This window comes from Chelon labrosus (assembly GCF_963514085.1).
Source record: "Chelon labrosus genome assembly, chromosome: 8".
Classification (NCBI taxonomy): Eukaryota; Metazoa; Chordata; class Actinopteri; order Mugiliformes; family Mugilidae; genus Chelon; species Chelon labrosus.
The window spans coordinates 28,034,332-28,058,291 of record NC_140358.1 but is presented as its reverse complement, the minus strand read 5'-3'; the positions used below and the strand labels follow the sequence as shown (position 1 = coordinate 28,058,291).

General features: G+C 42.2%; 1 protein-coding gene across 5 annotated transcripts in view; it reads left to right on the top strand.

The window, feature by feature from the left end:
* The window catches only part of glra1 (glycine receptor, alpha 1), a gene marked incomplete at both ends in the record, with an annotated part of 110,675 nt that overhangs the window by 67,649 nt on the left and 19,066 nt on the right, over window positions 1-23,960 (top strand). For all 5 annotated transcript variants that reach the window (XM_084549718.1, XM_084549719.1, XM_084549717.1 and 2 more), the window contains 4 exons: window positions 2,195-2,262; window positions 10,237-10,460; window positions 14,717-14,799; window positions 15,359-15,496. In XM_084549718.1, the coding sequence (XP_084405844.1) occupies window positions 2,195-2,262; window positions 10,237-10,460; window positions 14,717-14,799; window positions 15,359-15,496 (513 nt within the window). The remainder of the gene's footprint in view (window positions 1-2,194; window positions 2,263-10,236; window positions 10,461-14,716; window positions 14,800-15,358; window positions 15,497-23,960) is intronic.

The window sequence follows — 23,960 nt, the reverse complement described above, 5'->3', positions numbered from 1 at the left end:
TTTTTTTTTTTAAGCTAGATTGCATCGCCCTTATCTAAATGTCAATAAACGTATTTTGTAAAATCTCTGCACCTTTCTCCAAATGTCAATAAGCCCTCCTCAGCAGGTCTGTCTAGTCTCTGAATATACTCTGCCGTGTGACGGGCAGCCACTCGACTCGAGGCATTAAAGAAATTGGGGGTTATTCACTCTTAAAGTCAATATCACGTCCGGTCTGCCCGAAAGCTCGACCGTCTTTTTGGCTGACCTCCACGCGCCTCGCTGCGACTCCACTCCCGCCGACAAGCAATCACATTTGTGTTTGTACAACCTGGTAATACGGTGAATCAATGGAGCGGCCGCAGAAGACCTGATAGCTGCTCAGTCTCACCTTGACTCGCTCATCTGACGGCAAACCTCAAACGCCGCCACGTCTCGAAGCGGGAGGAGGAGAGTGAGGGACGACTACTCTGGTCGATGTCATTCTCTTTGCAATGACACCGTGTGTTTATTGATAGCGTTGGACCGACGGAGGCTTTTCAAGTCTCAGAGGGATGTGAAATTGATTTTCTCGTTTGTAGTTTTCTTAAGTTGTAATTAGATGTTTACACGTTCTTCTTTTCTCAGCGACTCGTGAAGCCAATGTCGTGCTGGTGTCAGTAAAGCTGCTGGAGCGTTTGAGTCCAGAGCAGCGACTTGTTTATTCAAAGACGGTCTCTTTCTCTTTGTTTACTTCCTGCAGTTTGGCGTCAACTCGCTTCAGCTTTAACAACCGGTCACACACAGAGACTGATCCACACACTCCTCTGTTCAGATCAGATCAGCAACTCGGGAAGCTTTTACACCTGGACACTATTTAGATCCGATTGAGGGTGAAAGTCATACAATATTCTTACAGAGTTGCAGGAACTTGCTCCTGTACGTGTTACCTTGGTTCAATTTGTGTTCACAGTGCAATCGAGACAAAGTTCTGACATTACATTCTTGCAAACAGTTTTCTGATTGGTCATAATTTTGCAGGAAAAACCACTGGAGCATCAGCAGCTGTTCTGTGGTTCATGTAGCAGAGTTCTGTCTTTGAACAACATGTGCAGTTTGATCAAGCATCAATGTGTAGAAAACAACATTTCTGTTCATACTGAGGACCTCGGCCCGTGGGTAACGTGTGTTCACACTGCTAACGAACCAGTTAATTTCAAGAACGACTACAAGAACCTCTCAAAGTGGGCTCAGCTCGGTTCCTTTGTTCCTGAACGAAGTGTGATTGCCGTGTTCAGATATGCCCGGTTGTTTATCTGCATATTTATTTGGCAACTGGAGCAGATTGGTTTTCAAACCAGTTTCAACTATCTCGTATCTCGGTTATGGGATGTGTTTCAACTGACACAGAGAAAACAAAAACACTCCATCAACTGGACAGTCCTCCAACCAATCAGAGACATGTAGTTGGAAACTAATTCAACTTCATGGCACCTTCATGACGTGTGATCAGCACATTAAGCCCCGCCCCAAACAATTTGATTGGTTCAGCAGATCTTTGGAGGAGCAGAATCAGTTCCCAGTGTGGACGGGGAAGTTGGTGAGGCTTCCAGGATAGCAACTTTAAGGCTTTTGGAGACTTTTTGTTTAAAATGCATATCTCTATATATTTCAAAACTATATTAAGTTCTGCAAAACTCTGAGAGATGACTGAAAATATTTTTATTCAGTATATTTTATTATTATTATTTATTTATTATTCGACTACGATGCTGTTATCTTCTGTCCATCAGCACATAAAGCCCCCGCCCCCAAATGATCTGATTGGCCCGACAGATCTTTGCAGGAGCAGAATCAGTTCCCAGCAGAGAGACTCCAGAACAAACTTTCCATCTTGTAGCTTTAAAAAAAAGAGAACATCATCTTCACGTGAGCTGGATTACAACCTGAAAATGTGACTACGTAGATGCAGACACGCTGTAGTGTGTAGTAAAATAAATGTTCATACTTTTATATTGACAATAAATGAAACTGTTCATATTTAATATTAAACCTTGCAGTGGTGTGGTGCTGCACAGTCGCCCTCAGCTCTGTGTTTGTGTTGGTGTTACAGGCCGACAGCTTTTACCGCTCTGGTTTTATTTCACCGCTGCTTTCTGGATTTGTTTTTATTTGAGCAAATAATTCCAGGTCCTTTTCTAACTTCTCCGTCTCCTGTCCTCTTCCCTCTCTCTAGGTCCGCCTGTAAACGTAACCTGCAACATTTTTATCAACAGTTTTGGGTCCATCGCCGAGACAACAATGGTAAGCTTGATTATATTCTCACCGTCACTCAGTAATAACAGCTCAGTGAGGATTTTTCTGATGTCACTTGTGTTTTGATTTGCATGGTTAGGCGGCTAATGGGAACTGTCACATCCCGGGTAGTTTTTGCCTTTTAAAAACGCACTTAATTGAAATGACGGCCGCGCCTGATTGTCGGCGCGTTGCAAAGTTTCATTTTTATTTCCTTTTTAAAAATTAAAAGCCTCCTGCCCTCTGAGTGTTTAGAAATTCCTCCGCCTCATTGAGCCTGTCTTCCATTCGAAACACTTCATTTGAAAGGGCTGCCATTTTGCATAACAACGCAGCGGCCGCGACAATGCCGTGCCTGTTTGCGAGTGGAAATTTACGCTCATTCATTACACAGAAAATCCATTAGGGCTTAATACAGCAAAGCATCAGCCTTCACAGGGCAGCAAGGCTCAGCAGATACAGTGAACCTCAGTGTTTGTGTCTGCACTGACTGTGACATCAGAGGGGAACTCAGCGTTCACGGCCTCCATGGATGTTGCTAAGAACGGGGCACGCTCACCCCTCTAACCTCCACAAAAAAATAAAAAAAATAAAAAAAAAGATGCATGAATCATTTCTTCCTCCACTAAAAGCATTGAGCTTGTCAGCTGTGCAAACCCTCTGCAGGGGCCTCGGGCGCCACCGAGGACACCGAGGTCATGTCCTCAGTGATAGCTGTGGACACGAGCTGGGTTTTAAAAATGTCAGCTGGAGTTTGCATCGTAGAAATGCGCAGGGATTACAAGAAAATTGTATATTTTTATATTATTTAAATGATTTAGCACTTGTTCCTGGTAGAACAGGAGATGTTGGATGTGCTTCCAAACAGAGGCCATTATTCAGTTGTTGCAGGAATCTGTCCATCCTGAAAGAGGAATCACTTTGTCCTGATTCTAGTCTATGTCTTTTTATTAACTGCAGGACATAGAGGGCGTTTCATGCTGTACAAATGTTTTTAATTGCAACAAATTTAGTTTTTAAAACGAGTTTTGAATGTGCCTGGAAGGGTTTATTTTACAAGTGTGTGGTACTCTTATCAGCATCTCAACTTCTCAGAAAGCTTTGAGTTGTTCTTCTTCTTAACAACTGCACTTTAGATTCTGCTTGCTTTCCACGTCAAACCAAAGTCTGACCAAAAATCTCCTCGTTTCACAAAAATGTCCTCCTCACTCCCGTGACGTTTAAGTCAGTTTGGTCCTCACAAGATAGAAACAAGGGCTCACACTGCTGCTAAGTAAGCTTTGAGTTCTTCTTTTCCTGCTGGGATATTTTTTTGGTGATTTTGAGGCCATTTACGACTGCACTTCAGATTCTGCTTGCTTTCCGCAGTTTTACTTTTACTTTGATCACTTCCTGATTCCCCAAAACCACGTTTGGGACCATGGTCATAATAACAGAACATGCATGAGTTAATCGTTCACTTTGATATCCTTAGCTTTTATATAAAAATATTTGCCAGTGCAGGTTTAATTGCGTCACATAGGGAGCAACCTGTCAATTGTTGCTCTAATCTCTTAAAGGGTGGATTAGAGGCAAAGTACTGAAATAATTGGATTGATCAGGTTTTATCAAACAACAAAATCCATTTTAAAGATTCAGAGTCGAAACCTAGACCGAGCAGGAAGCTGAGGACGAGGTCTCTATGAGGTGATGGTGTTCATTACAGTGTGCAGCTCTGACTTTAAGCTACAGGATCCTCCCTTTATTAAGACACATGTTTGTAGTTTCATATTTATGTGAAATGAACTTCTTATTCCCAACCATCTGGCCGAACAATCTCCTCGTTTCCCAAAGATCTCCTCCTCACTCCAACGCCAGTTTGGCTCAGTTTGGTCCTCACAAAGATAGATATGAGGGCTCACACTCCTGCAGACAGTGCTGCTGGGGCCGGGGCACCGTGATAGATGGAGTGGGTAGAATGGCGCAGTGCTTGTTGAAGTCCCAGCGGTACACGGCTTTATTCCCGTCTCAGCTCTCTCCCCGCTCGCTCGCTCGCTTGTTCAATCCTTCTCTCTCTCTCTGTCCACACACACACCAACACTTGTCTTCTCCTTCCCTCACTTCCTCTCCTTCTTCTGTGCACTCACACCGACCAAGCTCACTTCATTCCTCTGTCTGTGTCCACATGAACGGCATCTACGTCCGTCCTTCTAGGGCGACACAACTACAGCTTGTGGCCAAACTAGCGTAGATGCTAACCTTGCTAATCAAGTCTTTTTTACTCATAAATGAACAATCAGTCTTCTGCATTAAGGAACAAAACCTTCAGAATGCTTTGGAGGTCACTGCTCTATAACCCAACACTCCAATAAAGACATGATAAAAATGTATTTTTATTACTCAATTCTTTAATTTTTTTTTTTTTTTTTTTTTTTTAAAAAGGTGCATAGAGCAAAAAGTCCCATAACGTCCATTTATTTTTCTAAAAACATGCTTCTAAAAAAAACTAATCCAAGTTATACAATTTAAAATATTAACCCTGATCTTTATACAGTTAAATTATTCTAATTTTGAACTATATGTGTGTGGGGTTTTTTCCACCTGTAAAGTATCATTTACTGTCTTAAAATTTCATGTAATAAATAATATCTCACAGTAGCCTAACCATATGCATTTAAATAGCATTTTACAAACAAATATACAATATATATTATAATTAATTGATTTAAATGTTAAAAATTAAACATTAAATAACCCCAGAAAACAGTTTATTTATTAATTAATTCAGTTAATTAATTTATATTTAAGGAATAACCTCAGATCATGACCTTTACAGTGTCAAATATCTAAAGGAGGAGGCAAACAGGATTTCCTAGATGTGTAATGTAATCAATAGTTTTAAAGTAAACGATCGGTTTTCACAATTTGACTTTACTGCATTTCAGTAAAATTATATAATTATATATATTATATAAAGACGGACAAATCTTCCATGAAATCTCTCCATCTTGCCAGTGCCTGACTAATTTTGTTCTCTGGTTTGTGAAATAGTGTCTGTCATTAGATTAAAAAATGTATTCGCAGTTAATTGGGTAATTTCCCATAATTAACCCACTTTTTTAAAATCCATTATGAATGTACCTGCAGGGGATATTATTATTGTATTACTCTTATCACTATCTCAACTGTTCAGAAAGTATTAGTAGTAGCTCTATGTCTTCTTTTGGGATGTGTAGTGATTTTTAAGTTATTTTCTATGACAGCACTTCAGATTCTGCTTGCTTTCCACACGTTACTGCTGCTTTGATCACGTCATGATTCCCAAAACTACGTCCTGTGCCGTGGTCATAATAACAGAACGTGCATTAATGAGTTTTTTCTTTAGAATCTTTGCCAGTGCAGGTTTAATTGCATCATTATTAAAATCACCTGGTGATCCGGGGCTGAAGTTTGCTTCCTGGGTCCTCTGTAAAATTGACTTGACATGTCACAGAGATGCTGCTTTGGCTTATTTTGAGGCCACACACTGAAAACAGCATCTTTCTTTCTCCTCGGTGCAGCGTTGTCTGAACAGAGCAGATGTGCCACCATAATGTGCGAGCCTCCGTAACCTCCTTCCTCCTCTTCCTACCTGAGCGGCATCCAGGGAGCCAGGCAGGATGTTATGACAGGCGTGGAATTAGGATATGGCTGCTGCTGTTTCTGTGGTTATTGCTGTTGTTGTTGTTGTTGTCGGAGGAGGAAGTAGAAGAAGAAGAAGAGGAGGAGGAGGAGGAGTATGGCTGTGGTCGTTCATGCGTGGTTTACAGCCTGAGTTTAATACAGGCTGAAATGAGTGCGGTATTGTGTAAGTACAGCGCTTCGTGTGTTAATGGTTTCATAGCAGCATGGTGAAGGTTGACGGTAATTTCAGGACAGCACTTAGCAGTTAAGAGCCTGAAGTCACGTTCTTAGATAGAAGTGTTAAATATTTGAGCGTCCTCAGTTTCAAAAGCATCTCTAATGCTGAAATATTTCCTGGAATTATTCATGTGCACTTTTAAATGACTCTCCAGTAAATACTTGAATCATTAAATTCTTTCATGGGGTTTGATACACAACCAAACCTCCAGGGAATTCATGCACGGAAGGCCGAGATGATTCACGGCGAAAGTAAATTCAACATGCAAGTTTAACCAAACTGTAGCTTTGCCACCAAAATTAAAACTGAAAATGACATTGAAACTAATTTAAAGGTAGGTAGGTAGCACTGCGTGACACACAATATAATGAAAAAAAAATGATTAAATGCAAATCAGACAGGAGTGTTAGTTTAGGGAAATATTACAGGAGCTGCACAAATCTATTGTTTGTTCTGTGAGGAGGAAGAAATTCACTTGGAATAAAAGTTTATTTGAAATTTCATCAGCAGCTAAAACTAAATTACAATCAGCACAAGTCACTGAAGTTAAATCAGATTAATAAATGACAGAATATAATAAAAACATCTTCCCCAATCACACTCAATGTCCATGAATAAATAACATTTTTCCCATTTGAAGTTTTACCAAATTCAACTGAAATTAGATTCAACAGAATTAGATTTATTCAGAAATTAAAGCGCAACAAGTCGTATTTCCCTTCAGTGAAGTAGTCTTCAGCATGTGGAGTTTCCAGGTCTCTCTGGTCCAGGAAGTAGTCTCCATGGTGACCTCTGGTCTAGGAAGTAGTCCCCATGGTGACCACTGGTCCAGGAAGTAGTCTCCATGATGACCTCTGGTCCAGGTCTCTCTGGTCCAGGAAGTAGTCTCCATGATGACCACTGGTCCAGGTCTCTCTGGTCCAGGAAGTAGTCTCCATGGTGACCACTTCTTCTCCATTTATTTTTTTATTTTAGAAACTTCAAATACCAAAACACACTTCTGCTTTTATCAGTTTACCCCAAATTATTGTGCATGAGTGGCGTTACACGTTCACAAGAGCAACAGTCAGTGTCGCTTCATACCAGGGAGAGCAGAAAGAGGCCGTACATGTACAGCCTCATGGGTAATGTAGTTTAAGTGTCATCGTGAATCGACAGGAAAGGGCGTGGACGGCTTATGAGAGCTCCTGGTACAACAGGGGACGTCATAGCATTCTAGAGGGTAAAATGAAGTGGGTACCAGAGAGTATCTGCTCCACCTCTGCCCCTCTCTGCGTCAACACACTCCTCCGATTATTCATCATATTCTCAAGCAGAAGAAACGGCGACTTCGTTCCTGAAAAGGTCAAGCTCATTTGTTTCACGTGAGATATTGTCTGTAATAAAAAGTGATAAACGGAGGCTGATTGCCATGTGACTGTAGCTCTGAGACACGTACGCAGCACCGTGGCTGATCGCTCCTTTAAATGCCACCCGCTGGGACCGCTGCCACGCCGCCATACATTTCTGCCACGCCACGCACCTTAATGATGGCTGCCGACCGAGCGACGCGGCCGAGCTCCATATTCTGAGAATAATTGACAATTAAGGAGATGGAGGGCCGAGCTAAATGTCACCCCACACTGAATATAGACGCTGGAAAAAAAAAGAAAGAGAGAGAGAGAGAGAGAGAGACAACACCCTCTGAAGACACAGCAGCTGCTCCAGCTGTCTGTCAGCTTTAACAACAGACCTGAAAGATTCTTTTAGAAACAATAAAATACAGACAAACCCAGTTCTAGTTCTTCAAAACAGATCTTTGAAAAGCTGAGAGAGAAGTGACACGTCTGATTCTTTAGTTTGAAGGCTGTGACGCACCAAGTCTAAAGGTCGAATGTTTGCTGTTGTTGGGCCGTCGAAAAAGACGTGTCCCAAATCTGGACATTCAAAGCCATGTATACACCGATCAGCCACAACATTATGACCACTGACAGGAGAATACCTGTTGTGACAATTCAGTGTTCTGCTGGGAAACTTCTGGACCTGGCATTCATTGGTGTGGATGTTACTTAGACATGTAGCACCCACCTAGACCAGACCAGGCACCCCCACCCCATAGCAATGACACTCCTTGATGGCAGCAGCCATCCCCAACAGGATGCAGCCTGACACAGACACACACACAAAAGCACTTTAGGAGCAACTAAAAAAACCTACACAATATTAGGAAGGTGGTCATAATGATATGCCATATCCCGAGCTTTAAGTTGAAGCTGCTCCTCTGCTCTAACCTGAAATATACAGCTACTTTAAACCAGACTCTGATCTCTCTCTCTTTCCACCTGATGAGTGTTTTCTGCGTTTCAAAAAAGAAAAAAGAAAAATCCCGACAGAGTCACTTGTGAGTTTGAAATGAATCCTTCCCTTCCACAGACGTTGCCTTTGAATCCTACACCTCTCTACCTTTTGTTCATCTATCCCTCTGTGTGTCTTCCCGCTCTATCTCTCCATCTCCCGGTGTCCGACTACAGAGACGACCTTCAGCTTCCAGGACACTTATCCACATCCATCTATCTGTCTGTTCTGTATATGCCTCTATTTCTGGCAGCTCCCTTCTCTGCAGGACGTTTAAAACAAATCCTTTACCTTTATCAATCAAACAGCAAATACAAAACGTCCAAAACAGGCAGAAAAAAAGAAGAAGAAGCAAGAAGCTGAGTTGTTTGTAGTCTTTCAAATCTGGGGGGTGGATCTGAGAGCTCGCTTTTGCTTACGGGCAGGGAAAAGATCTCTGATTCAGCTCGAGGCTACAACTCACCACGATCAGTGAAAGTAAAATGACATATGGATGAAGACCCATAACCACCTGCTCATCCAGCCGCGAAATCCTGCCCATCACTCCACGGCTACATCTGCCGGTATCTGTCGATCCGTTCCTCCGTGTGGAGTTACAGCATCTTGAGTCAGCAGCGCAGTGACCCTTGACGGGCCTTTTATTTCCTCCCTTTCCCTCATCTTTTCATTTTTTCTTTCCTCTCTCCCCGCGGATGCATTTTACATCCTTCTGTTCAAGGTGTTTCTGGGATTTATGCTCTGTAACTTTTGCTGCTTTGTCGTAATTTAATTTCTCTGTCGAATCAATTTTCCTTCCAACCGGCCTTGTCTGCTTCAGAGAGTCTCTGGACCTCCAGAGAGCGCTGCCGTGGTAGTGGGTAGTGGTAGGTGGAGGGAGCAGTGAGGTGTAGGGATTGTTCATGTGTTCATGTCTGATTGATTCATGTTCAAAGAAACGCAACGAGCTCTTGCTCTTTTGATTCTGAGGGCTCTGGATACGGAAATATAGAAATGGAAGCTCTACCAGTAGTTGTGAATTAAGATGATTTCTTGTCTTCTTACTCTTTTATTCTGGACACTAACCTTTAGGTTGACTAATTCAGTGTATTTCCGGTGCAGAGACATCATATTTTTCACATTTTGCTGCAAAAGAAACTCTTTTATTCCACCACTGTAATACCCTGGAGTAGCCAGACTCAGTTCTTATAAGGAATATGAGGCTAACACACCATCTGGATTGAATTTCATTTGGTTTCAGACATAGACTGTAAAACAACATGAACGACACGTCTCCACTTCCTCCCATTGGTCAAACTGACTCCAGTATCTCTGTATCCCAGGTATACGGGCAACGCCAACGAGTTGTCAGGGAGCAGTTGTCAGCGGCAACTGTTTATCGTCCTGATGTCACATCCTGTTTTTATAGCATCAAATAAATAAAATGAAATTTCTCAGAAAAATTGACACTTGAAAAAACATCAACATTATATATATATTTATTAACTACCTAAAATGACAGAAACACTCCTTGTGAAAACATTTATTATGACGTGTATTGTAACATGTGAGTATTTCAATGAGCGCCCTATAAAGGGTTAAGTGAAGACAGGTCAAGGATGTAGAGTTTTACTTCCACCCCAATCCCTCTGCTCATCTTTGTTATATAGTTAAACGTTTTCACTGTTGACATCTTTAATCACACTTAGACTCAGACTGGGATTAGAGACGTCGTGTCCTCGCTGCCTCTAACGCCTCCTCCATCCTCTGTCCCTTCTTGTCCCCTCCTGCAGGACTACAGAGTGAACATCTTCTTGAGGCAGCAGTGGAACGACCCCCGGCTGGCCTACAGCGAGTATCCCGACGACTCGCTGGATCTCGACCCCTCTATGTTGGACTCCATCTGGAAGCCCGACTTGTTTTTTGCCAACGAGAAGGGAGCCAACTTCCACGAGGTCACCACGGACAACAAGCTGCTACGCATCTCTAAAAACGGCAACGTGCTCTACAGCATACGGTGAGTGGAGGGAGGGAGGGAGGAAGTGGTTTTAAGGTTTTAAAACGCATCGCTGCAGCGTGGACGCTTCTCATTTGGTTCGTTAGATAAATGCACACTTTGACTTTTAAACATTAAGACTGTGTGTTAATTTAATTTAAAATATGAATTGCATTCTGTATCTTCTAAAATATTTGCCAAGGTGTGCTTTATGAAAAGGCTTTGATGAGTTTGTTAGAGCTGATTCTGAAGTCGGCAACTATTTCAATTATTTGAGCTTCTGTTAGTTTGATAAGAAGGATTCATCAACGTGTTCTGATACCGCTGAGCTTCAGAAGATGCTGCTGTTGCCGGAGTTTGCTAATCAGAGCCAACGGATGTTCATTCATTTCATCAGAGCTGGTTTTTCTTGGAGTCGTAACGTAGTTAATTTTCCTCCTGATCTTCTTTGACTCTTTATACGTCCTGGTTTTAGGTTTAGGTTAAGAAAACTTATTTTAACCTCCTATCCTTGGGTTAGGTTTTAATAACCAGCAGACCAGTTAATAAAAACGCAGCTAGTGGGCAATCTTCAAGGCCTCACCGATCTGGCATATCATTATGACCACCTTTCTAATATTGTGTAAGTCTCCCTTGTGGTGCCTCATCAGAGAATGGACATGGGCCTTCTGAGGGTGTCCTGTGGTGTTAGTGGGGGGGCCTTTGAGGGGAGGGGCCTCTGTGGATCACCCCACAGATACTTGATCAGTTTGGGATCTAGTGAATTTGGAGGCCAGGCCAACACCTTGTGCTGTTCTTCATGTTTTTTGTTGTTGTTCCTAAAGTTTTTGTGGTTGCATCCTGCTGGGGATGGCTGCTGCCATCAAGGAGTGTCATTGCTATGGGGTGGGGGTGCCTGGTCTGGTCTAGGTGGGTGCTACATGTCTAAGCAACATCCACACCAATGAATGCCAGGTCTGAAAGTTTCCCAGCAGAACACTGAACTGTCACAAGATGGTTTAAATGTTATTTTCGTCTCCTGTCGGTGGTCATGATGTTGTTAGCCTCCAACAGATCTGATCATTTAGAAAAGGGCGATAAAGAAAAGTTTCCAGCTGCAGATGGAGGACAGGGTTTATAGTTCCTGAGGTTCTTCTGAAACAATCGTTTATAAAACTATGACAGAGGATAAAAAGTGACTTTCCCGCTCTGACTTCCTCTTTATTGCATCGCTGAGACCTTCATCCTCTCTGAGTTTTTTCTTATTGCATCAAAGTTGGAGGTTTTTATTTCCTCCTGAGCTCTAGTTCCTCGTTCATTCTTTTTTTTTTTTACTTAGTATCTTGGAGACATCCTGTTCAAGGCTCTTAGAGTTATAGCCTCCTCCAGCCTGCCTCCTCCTCCTCCTCCTCCTCCTGCTCTTCTTCTGAGCTTTTATTGCGTCCGCTCAGGGGCGAATGAAAAAAAAAGAAAAAGCGAGGCCTGTTGGTATTCCAGCCACGAGTCTGATCCGTTATCAAACCCCGTTTTCACCTTCATGTCCAGCAGGAGCAGGAGTGAGATTGGCCCTTTATAAATATCGTCAGAGAAGAGATGAACCCCGCGCTCCTCCTCTGCCGCCTCCATTTTTTAACTTGACAACGTGAGAATGAACCCCCTGTTGATCAGCTTGATCTCGGAGGCGACGAGGCGGCTCAGGATATTAAACCGTCCCGAGGGGAGAGGGAGGAAGAAAGTGGGCGTTGTAAATGTTGTTTACCCTGTTTTTTTGATGCTTATCGCTCGGCTCTGGAGCGGGATGAGGAGCAGCCGTGACCGACGGCCGCTTCTCCTCCCAGATGAGGGTGAACTTTAGGAGATTGGATGGATGACCAGATTCACGTGTAATCCAATCTGCTGCTGCACTTCAGACACGAGTAAAAGGCTCGCTGTGAAGTGGTGGAGATAGAGCATCAGGTGCTTTATGAAAGGAAATGTTCATGTTCAGGTTTATTAGACTGACGCGTCCTGGCTCTCGGGACTGCAAACAAGATTTTAAATAATGTATGACTTGCAGAGGAGAGGAATGTTCAGCAAGGGGGTCAAAGAATAAAAATGAACTATATGAAAACATGAAATGGACAATATATAGCATTAGTAGTGCTAAAACAAATCCCTCTAGCAGTTAAATCAAATCATAAAAGCCCCTACCTGCATGGTCGGAGGTCCAGCTCCCTGTCCAGGGGAACAAGTCCATGTCAGCATTTGTCTTTCTAGGTGTCACAGTGCAGCAGCAGACAGAAAAACCCGGCGAAAGAGCTGAACTTCTCTGTGAGAAACTGGGACATCTGTGAGCGTATAACACACATTCAGCATCCTGTCAGGGATTTAAAACAATGTGCAGACGCGGCAAAGTTTATCTGGTACACGGTGTGTGGTGGTGTTGTAGCGGCGGGTGTCCGGTCTGAGCAGGACCGAGCGTTAGCAGAGAAACCACCTCGGATCTCGAGAGGTGTTTTTATTTTTAGGCATCTTAACCGCCTTTGAACGTGACATTTAGGAATATTAGGAAGATGGACGTTGTCTTTTCCTGTTTATTAACTTGTCCTCTCTAATAATTAAAGACCTTTAAAGTTAAGGCAGGTCACAGCTGACTACCACAAGGTATTAGAAAGGATTCACTCTGCACAGAATATGAGAACTACCACCATGTGTATGTTGGATGCACAATCAAGAGCGTTTAGAGACAAATCAAGTTCAAAGTTAATTTTTTGGACCTAAAAAGTACAATTAAGTGAAATCTTTCCATTTAGAATGACCTTCAGATAACTGGGACATTTCAATTAACAGAAAAGAGTTAAATGGACCATATGGTCACATTACTTTGGAAGTTAGTCTTTATTTTAATGTGTACAGTTTAGTGTTAGTGTGGAGCTTCCTGTTTGCACTAATGTCAGAATTAACTATGTCAGAGTCTTGTAATTCCGGATAATTTACAGACCGTACAAATAATTGATTAATTGAAACAAAGAAGAAGTTTGATATATCATAAAATAATCCAAACTAGGGACGTCCCGATCAAGTCATGGACCTCTGACGTCCCTATTTTCTGCAGGACGTCTCAATGTTACCTTCAGTGGTTATGCAAAGAGGAATCTAAACATCAGGCTGCAGCTGATGGTGCTGTTGATGATTTAAGAAGCCTGGTGATATTCTGTGTCCTTCCTATGGATATAACATGTAATATATCTATTTCTTGTACATTTTTTCATATGCAAATTTTGTACATTTTTGCTTAAACAATTTTAATTTATTTTACTACATTTTTACTTATATTTTATTTATATTTTTATTTTATTTTATTAGATTTTTATTTTATTTTTTATTTCTACCTGTAGTTCTCAAGAGTGTTTTGTATGTGCAACTGACCTGGTCTAAATCTAATATCCATGAGATTTTCTTCAGATTAGTGGCAATTAAATTTATTCCATCAGCATCAGATTTAAACATCTAATCGTGCAGAAACATCACACATTAATATCTGAGATATTAGAACAAACTAACTAATGTTTCTCGTCTGTTTCTTCTTCTTCTTCTTCTTCTTTAATCATTAAGCGGTTATCAGTTAATCGACTAATTGTCCCAGAGCTAATCTGATTTAATCCCATCTAAACAAATCAGTTTCCCTCTCATCTCTTATCATTTAATTGCTGTGGCCTTCAGTGAATTTTCTCTTTCAAAGAAAGAGCTTTTATTGTGTTGAGGCTGAAAGTAATAAATCATTTAATCTGTTGTTTTGGATAATAGTTGATGAGGAAGAAACCACACCCAGAAAAGATCTGGTTTATCTCATGGTTTTCTGTTCATCGTGCTGTTCTGGTTTTGGCTCTTGTTCTGGTTCTGGTTCTGGCTCTGGTTCTGGTTCTGGCTCTGGCTGTGACTTTGGTTCTAGTTCTGGCTCTGGCTCTGGCTCTGACTCTGACTCTGACTCTGACTCTGGTTCTGGCTCTGACTCTGGTTCTGGTTCTGGTTCTGGCTCTGGCTCTGGCTCTGGTTCTGATTCTGGTTCTGGTTCTTGCTCTGGTTCTGGTTCTGGCTCTGACTCTGGTTCTGGTTCTGGTTCTGGCTCTGGTTCTGGTTCTGATTCTGGTTCTGGTTCTGGTTCTGGTTCTGGTTCTTGCTCTGGTTCTGGTTCTGGCTCTGGTTCTGACTCTGGTTCTGGTTCTGATTCTGGTTCTGGTTCTGGTTCTGGCCTTGGTTCTAGTTCCTGTTTTTGGAGGGGACCTGATAAAGCTCAGGTTTTGTCTGTATGTCCACAGAATAACGCTGATCCTGGCCTGTCCCATGGATCTGAAGAACTTCCCGATGGATGTCCAGACCTGCATCATGCAGCTGGAGAGCTGTGAGTTATTCAATCTTTATTCACACCTGAACTTCAGACAGACACACTTTATAATAAAGAATAAATATATCTCTGCTATTAGGCTCCTCTTCTTCCTCCTCCTCCTCTTCTTGATCCCTTCTTTCTCTCTTCTTTCTCCTCCTCTTCCTCCTCCTCCTCTTCTTCCTCCTTCTCTTCTTCCTTCTCTTCCTCCTCATCCTCCTCCTCGTCTCCCCAAGTCATGATGCACTACACAAATCAACCAGCTGTTCATGGTTCTGAAACAGCGGTAGGTAGAGACCCATCAGAGACAGCAGCTGGTACAAATGATGTTTATTTATTCGTATACAAAGATCAGATCTGAAGTGGAGACGCAGTTTAACACCAGGTGTGAACACAGACACTTAAAGATAGACAGATGTGATCAGATCCAGGTCTTAACTGAGTCTGTGAGGTCAGAGTCTTCCAAGGTCAGAATAGTCATCTAAAGTACTAGATGAGGCTGGTCTGAGACGATGCACCTCAGAAAGAAGACTTAAATTAAACGACCTCACCTCCTGCTCCCTGCTCCCTCCTCCAGTCGGCTACACCATGAACGACCTCATATTCGAGTGGGACGAGAAGGGAGCCGTGCAGGTGGCCGACGGCCTGACGCTACCTCAGTTCATACTGAAAGAGGAGAAGGACCTGCGCTACTGCACCAAACACTACAACACAGGTGAGTGAGACACACCATCATTTTGAATCTTACAAGTCAGAAAATCAGTTTCATATGAGAACCAGGATGAAAAACTTTTACTGCACCGACGGTTTATGCATCGTCCATTTGGAGACTTTATTTTCCAACGACTTCCTGGACTGTTCGCTGCATGAACTAACTTGCTTCACTTCAGTCAGACAGATGTACACGCTGTGCAACAAAACCTACACTCCAGTTTTGACAACTTGTACATTTTCACTTCAGCCCAGTCTCCATATTTATTTATTTATATATTTTTCACATCTGCTGCCTTTTTCCATCAATCTGCTGCACGTATTCTCTCAATTGCTTCTGATAAAAACAGAGAAGAGAGAGGACTGAAAGAGCATTAAGAGGTGAGGAAAAAGAGAGAACCAAATATAAGACAGATAAACCTGAAGATACAAAACTTCATCTTTTCTTTTTTTTATGAAGGTGTGAAATATGGAAATAACTAAATGGAAATACACATTTGCCCAAAAGTCAGAGAGGAAGACGCTGTGGGCTGCAAAGTCTTTTCCACAAACTCAGAGATAAAGTTGTCTCTTTGGCCTTTTTTGATCAGATTGGAAAATGGAGGAAAAACAATATTCTGTCACTTCATAAGAAGCAATTTTGGCCTCATATTAGAGGTAACACGTCTACATTTTCTGCAGAGGTGGAAGAATCTGTATGTCTGCTCCTGATGATGCAGTGGCTGCACAAAAACCTCCAGAAAACCATCACCTTAAACTAAATCCTGCAAAAATGCAAAAGTGCTAAAATAATAATGCACAACTTAATACACAAGATGAATTAGTTATGATAAAACTACATAATCCAAAAAAGGTTACGGTGAGCGAATCGTGTAGCCGGATGCACGACGTCGGACTCTTCTTCTGGCTGCAGCTACAGTGTGGACCACTTGTCTCCCCCTGCTGGTAGTGAGAGTAATTACACAAACACTTGGACGTACATCTGCGACCTACGGCCTCCTCTTCCTCACCAACGAGCCACGCTAATCCATGTGTGTCACCGCTGCTGATGGCTTTCTGAACTCAGAGTTTCTTTTATTTATCTGTGAATCAGTAACCGGTCTCGGATGCTTCCTAGATTCTTTTTCATTCCTCCTAGTTTTCTACTGTCTCCGTCTCCGTTGCCAGATACAGCCGATGGTTTCCAGCTCGGTGAAAGCTGTTCTAAACAAAACCACCCAAAGCACAAGACTGATGTTTTGTTTAGTACTTTATCCATCCAGATTTCCTACTCTAGTGCAGTCATATCATATCATGCACCAACAAGCTGCTGCAGCCAACCAACACAGCTATAACGCTCTAATTATTGATCGCTTTTCTTCTTCAGACTCTGATCTCTCCTCTGAACACTGGGTTTCTTTTATTATCTGAGAATCAGTAACTTTCCTTGGATGCATCTTTGGAGGTTTTCTTTTGTATTCCTCCAGACCGCCGGTGTTGCCAGCTACAGTTGATGGTTTGAAGGCCGAAAGTTGTTAGAAAAACACAAAAAAAATCGTCTAATACTGTAACCAGACAGATTGGTTCCTGTAGGGTAGCCTGTAATAAAAAACAAAAAACAATTCTGTCTAAGATTAGAAATCATCCTGCAGCCAACCACCACAACTATTACCGTCTAGCCACCACGAAGCCATTTCATGACGTCTGCAGATCACTTTCTCTCTAGACTTCTAATCTCTCCTCTGAACACGGAGGAGTTTCTTTTTTATCAGGGAATCAGTAACTTTCCTTGGGTGCTTCCTAGATTCTTTTACATTCCTCAGCACCGGCTACCGTCTCCATCTCCGTCTCAGCCGATAGTTTCCACCTCAAAAGATGATATGAACCCAAACCAAACCACCCAAAATATAAAAACGTTGTTCTGTTTAGTTCTCTAGCCACTCAGATTGGTTACTCTGGTGCAGCCTGCAGCAGATAACCACCACAGATATTCAGATATAGTTTCTTTTTTATCTTAGAATCAGTAACTTTCCTTGGATGCATCTTTGGAGATTTCGTCAGAGACGGCGAATCCAACATACTCCTAGTCTTCATACTCTCTCTCTCCACAGTCGCTCCTCTTTCCAGATCTGACTCCTAATCTTTGCTGATTGACATAAAATGCATCATTACCGCTGCACCACTGTGACACTGAAACCGGATTTAAAACTCTGATATATTCAAGCATCTAGCGCCGATCTGCTTAATCATCTCCCTGGGGTCTTGTTTGGCAGAGACTTGAATGTAACAGACGTTCGTTTGTAGTCCTGGCCGAAAACTTCGCCGTAAGACTCTTCCTAAACGATCACCGCCGCTTTTCTGGTCTGTCCATTTTTTAAAACATCTTCCTTTTATTAAAACAGTTAGATATAGTTAAGACATCTGTTTACGTTTTCTCTGTGGCTTTAGAGAACATCTGAGTCATCTGTAGAACCCTCCATGCTGCCCTGGATTAGTTTTCCATCGAGACGCCAGAACATAAAAGTAAAAACAAATCAAAATCTGAAGGAAACACATTTCTACAAAAATGACAGGTCGGGAGAAAATCCATTTCCAAAGCGCCACGCCACTGCTCCGAGTCGGTGTGTGTGTGTGTGTGTGCAGCCGGCTGATTAGTTCAGATTCAGAGGCATCACTCACGGAGAGGTTGACGTCGGCTGTCGCCACTGAGGAGATGAACGATCCACCTCCAGACGGAAAGCCTTGACACCGCTCAGCACCATCACACACACACACACATCCTCAGACGCACAAACAATGAAGTGATGATCCACAGCTTTGTTGAAGAAGCAAATGAACGTGTTTGCTTTTTTTTTTATTAGCTTTTCAATTTTAACAAAGAAGCCGATGCCTTACAATGAAACACAACCAGAACTGAGGGGGAACCTCACACATTCAAAACCTCATTTCACGTACATGTCTTGCACGTAGCAATAGGAGAAGGAAAAAAAGTGTACAATAATCATAGTGTACATAAAGATCATGGAGCTATGTAGCATAGCCGCATAAGGTGCTCCCTCAACCAACCCACCAACCCAATCTTTCAGACTCTTTTTAGGCTTTTGCCAGTTTCCTCCAAATAATTCTGGATGCAGGGATTAGTCCGACCACGATAACAGAAAATGCACATTTTGAAATATTCAGTATTTGAGTTTTATCAAAAGTCTGCAAGTCTCCTGAGGAAAAGTCTCCTGAGGAATCGAGGAGTCACTGCAACTGCTCAGGGCAACTTTACCCTGGAAAGATGCAACTAGAGGACACTCCCAGATACAACGGAGGAAAGTTCCCACCTCTGTTTTCCAAAAATAGTTGTCCTTCATCCTTTTTTAATTCTATGAATAGTGTCTCTTGAGTCTAAGCTTTCTCTCAAAACTAAAACTGATGGTTAAAAAGTTAAAGCTGCACCAACTGCGGCGATTTGAAAGTAGGAAAAAGAAGTTGATGGACACATGTTCATAAAATCAGGAGTTCTTTAGAGATTAAATTAAAGTACAAGATCTGTCATTTGATTAGTTTTACTGACCTCTGCTGGTTAAAATGATGTACTACGTCCACACTTTAGACTCTGCTTGCTTTCCACATCGTTACTGCTGCACTGATCACCTCCTGATTTCCCAAACTATAATTTGGGCTGAGGTCATAATAACAAAACAAGTGTGCACTAATCTCATGTTAAAAAGAAATAATGCCATTAAAAGGAATTTACGTTAACGAGATAATAATGTGTTGAATTTGACAGCCCTTGTTTCAGCCCAACTTTATCAATTCTTGAGTTTTATTCAATTAGGATGCATTCTTTCCATGTAAGACTTTCTTTCCTCTCAATAAAATCACAGTTTTATATTTTTATTTCTTCTTAATCACAATAAACAACATCAAATCTGACCAAAGTACTGCACAGCCAGAGTTGCAAACACTATAAAATCACGCAAAGGTTATAATAACACAAAATAAAATCTCATATCGCTCTGGCTGCACTCAGTTAATTAAAAACATTTACATCCCACCCATCCCCCCTCTCGCCTCCGGTGTTCCCCAAGGCTCTGTTCTTGTGCCCCTTTTATTCATCATTTAACTCACCCTTGTTTTATTTTAACAATTTTGTATGGTGACCTTGAGTGTCCTGAAAGGCGCCTATAAATATGTATTATTATTATTATTATTATTATCATTATTATTATAATAATAAAGAAGCAAGTCTCATAATTATGGAATTCAATTCCAAAGGCAAAACAAAAAAAAAAAAGGAAAATTTTAAAGTGTTGTAGAGTTCGAGGGCTGCAGCTGCAAAAGCACCATCTCCCCCTGGCCATCTGCGTTGATCTAAGGACAGCCATTAGAAAGCAAGGTTGTAGGAGATCAGAGAGACATGTCAGTCCATTTTGGTGACACTAAAATCTGTCCTAAAACGTCCTGGGAGCTGTTGAAGGGGAAGGGAGGTGAGTTTGAATGAAACATGTTCTCGCTTTCTGGTAAAAGAGGAGCTGCAGCACTTTGCACTGGCATACACGACATTACATTAGTCTAGACGAGACGAAACAAGATGCGTGAACCTTTCAGAATGTTACTGCAGCACAAAAAGTACAGAAACATACAAATTAACTTTAAAAGTTTCTTTGTGGATTATTATTATTTAAGGATTGATCTGAACTTAGTTTCAACATGATATACTGGGGGAGGCTGCTGATTTGTGCTAGGCGGACAGGAAGCCGGTTTATTGAGTTTTTCCTGAACACTTAGATAAATGCAACCAAAACAGCTCAAAGAGGATAAAACGCCCCATAGAGCTTCTGCGTATTCTCATGTGTCCCCATGTCTCCGTTTACTGAAGCAGACATTATTTCTCCAAGGACAACTCCCTCTTTTCTATTTTCTCTTTCCCGATACTTCTTCTTTTTTTTCTGCCTCTCTCATCTCATCTCCAGCCCATTAGTCTCTAGCCATACATTCGTGTGCATGTGTGTGTGCGCGCACCCACTCGCCTCGCTGCGTCCCAATCAAGCATTAAGAGGGAATTAAGGTGTCGTTTTCCTCAGATTTATTAGCTGCAGTCTATTGTGACTCCAAGAGAGAAAGAGCTCTTCCCTGTATATCTCTCTCCTCTATATATTTCCCTCAATGACTGTTTTTATTTCTTTTTACCCTCCCCATCACACACACACACACACACACACAAAGATAAATCCCTGTTTGAAATACTAATTACGTTTTCTGCTGCATTGCAGGGCACTTTTGTTTCCCGGCTCACATGTTTGTGGCGTGTTGAGGATACAAGCGTTGATTAACCTTGATCGATATGAAAGCACGCAATTTGGATTTCATTATGGGCCGTGTTTCAACTGACTGGACCAATCAAAGCAGCAATGCACACTGATCAGCCACAACATTAAAACCACTGACAGGAGAAGTAAATAACACTGACCTTCTTGTGAAAATACAATGTTCTGCTGGGAAACTTCTGGACCTGGCATTCATTGGTGTGGATGTTACTTAGACATGTAGCACCCACCTAAACCAGACCAGGCACCCCGACCCCATAGCTATGACACTCCTTGATGGCAGCAGCACAAGGTGTTGACCTGGCCTCCAAATTCACTAGATCCCAAACTGATCAAGTATCTGTGGGATGATCCACAGAGGCCCCTCCCCTCAAAGGCCCCCCAATAAAGACACCAGACACCACAGGACACCCTCAGAAGGCCCATGTCCATTCTCTGATGAGACCTACACAATATTAGGAAGGTGGTCATAATGTTATGCCTGATCGGTGTACGCGACATTAAGGCATTCAGTAGGTGATAGAAGCAGACATGAAACAAACAGAAACTCAGAGTTCATTGCAGAAAAGGACCTCAGCTGGAATCAAAGCCCGTGATACGACCTTAAACATTGTGCTCTCAGGGTCCCTGCAAAAAATAAAAAATAAAAATGTCCTCTGAACACGTCCAAAAATGTTGTTAATTTCCAGACGTGTCCTCATTTTCAAGGTCTAAAAACTGAAACTAGTCTCTGTAGAGTACGTACAGAAAGATGCACAGGCGTTTATAGTGTAGAGCATGAATCAAAGTATGGATCTGAACATGTGTGTGTCCACTGCTTCCAGCTGAATCAGACACAGAACACACACACTGCACTGAGATATGGGCCCGGCTGAATAATTTCAATCTTCTTATCAGATGGAAAATATGGAGAGCACTTAAAAGCTCTGAAGTGTATCACGGCTATAAATCAAGTCCGACCTCATCGACTCTCCTCCTCCTTCCTTCCTTCCCTCCATCCTCCTGTCTTCTCACATCTTCCTCTCCTCTTCATCCCTCTCTCCTCTGGCTCTGTCCTCACGTCTCCAGGCCTTTCTTCCACTCCTCGTTCCTCCTCTCCAGTCTTTTAGGGTTAACTCTAATTGATGAGGCTGCCTTCCATTGATCGTCTTTGATTAAATGGATTTTCGGCCATCTTGCGCTCTTGCGGTTTATTATGAGACCCAGTGTGCTCATTACATTACGGAGAAAGAGGGACATTTGTTAGCGTTGCTGCAGCGCTGGAATGTAAATAGGCCTCTCTGCAGCGTGTGGTAATTTAATTAGCATTGTTGAGATTTTTAGAATATTTAGATTTTTACATTTTTAAATTTTTGATTATCATCCTAAACAGTTCAGTACAATAAAAACAGTTTCACCTAAATAAATGAGGCAAATTATGCCTCCTAGCTAATAGTAGCTCTTCCTACCTTCTTAGCATTCTAGCCAATAGTAGCTCTTCATAGCTACCTAGCCTTCAAGATAATAGTAGCTCTCCCCATCCTCCCAACCAATAGTAGACCTTCCTAGCCTCCTAGCCTCCCAGCCAATAGTGGCTCAACCTAACTTCTTTGCTAATAGTAGCTCCGTCTAACTTCTTAACCTTCCAGCTAATAGTAGCTCTCCCCATCCTCCCAGCCAATAGTAGCTCTTCCTAGCCTCCTAGCTAATAGTAGCTCCGTCTAACTTCTTAACCTTCCAGCTAATAGTAGCTCTCCCTAGATTCCCAACCAATAGTAGCACTTCCTAGCTTCCTAGCCTCCCAGCTAATTGTAGATCTTCCTAGTTTCCGAGCCTCCCGGCTAAAAGTGGCTCCTCCTAGCTTCCTAGCCTCCCAGCTAATAGTAGCTCTTCCTGGTGCGGTTTTGAAGCTCAGTGTGGTGTCTCTGGGTGAGGCCATCTTGTGAAGTGTCTGACTCCACCTACCTCCCAGCTCATTCAAGGAACCCAGGAAGGTCCGTACATTTCTTTCATTATTTTTCGTATTTCAAGCTTGAAAGAAACACACAAAAAAAAAAGGTGTTATTAGATTTTTAATTTGTAATCCCAAAACAAAAGAAATCAAAAAAGAAACATATCTGTCTCAAAACTATGAGAGAGATTTTCACAAAATCTTATCTGTCGTCATGCTTTTTAAAATCCAATCAGCTTTCAGGCCTGTAGCTTTTGTTATGTTCTGGATCTCACTCACACATGGACTGATCTTGTCGCACGTTTTGAATCAGTAAATCCGGATCTTGAACTCAGCCATACTCTATAATATTGAAATAAGGATTCATATCCTCTTTAGGACCTTCACCTCTATATTTGACGTCATTATTGTGCTGTAGAATGAATCTGAATGAGTGTCTATAACTCCGAAGTGCCATAAACACTGAGCACGGTGTATATTGTTTACCGTGGTAAAGCATGAGCAGAGCGATTAGTAGAAGGAGGTACAATTCTTGACTCCGTGCCTCCTAATCTCTCTACTCCCCTCACACGACGTCACGCTGCGAGCGACAACATCCACAGCTACTTTCCCTTCACAGCTTCACAAGGACTAACTGTGCTTCTGGCAGACTACAACAACAGGCAGACACACATCGGCATAGACTTTCAACTGCAGAGACAGTTGCTGCTGCGTGCAGCATGCTGGCATCGCAAGGCAACAATGGCAAGGTGCCAGGAGGAAAGGAAGGTGGCAGTATGTGGGGCAGAAATGATCAAGTTAATGCTCATATCTGTCCCAGGAAAATTAGAAGCAGATAAGAGGGTGACTAATTTACACTGTATTGCCAAAAGTAGTCACTCACCCATCCAAGTAATTGAATTCAGGTGTTCCAATCACTTCCATGGCCACAGGTGTATAAAATCGAGCACCTAGGCATGCAGACTGCTTCTACAAACATTTGTGAAAGAATGGATCGCTCTCAGGAGCTCAGTGGATTCCAGCGTCGTACTGTGATAGGATGACACCTGTGCTACAAGTCCAGTCGTGAAATTTCCTCACTACTAAATATTCCGTAGTCAACTGTCAGTGGTATTATAACAAAGTGGAAGAGATTGGGAACGACAGCAACTCAGCCACGAAGCGTCAGGAAACATAAAATGACAGAGTAAGGTCAGTGGATGCTGAGGTTCATAGTACGCAGAGGTCACCAACTTTCTGCA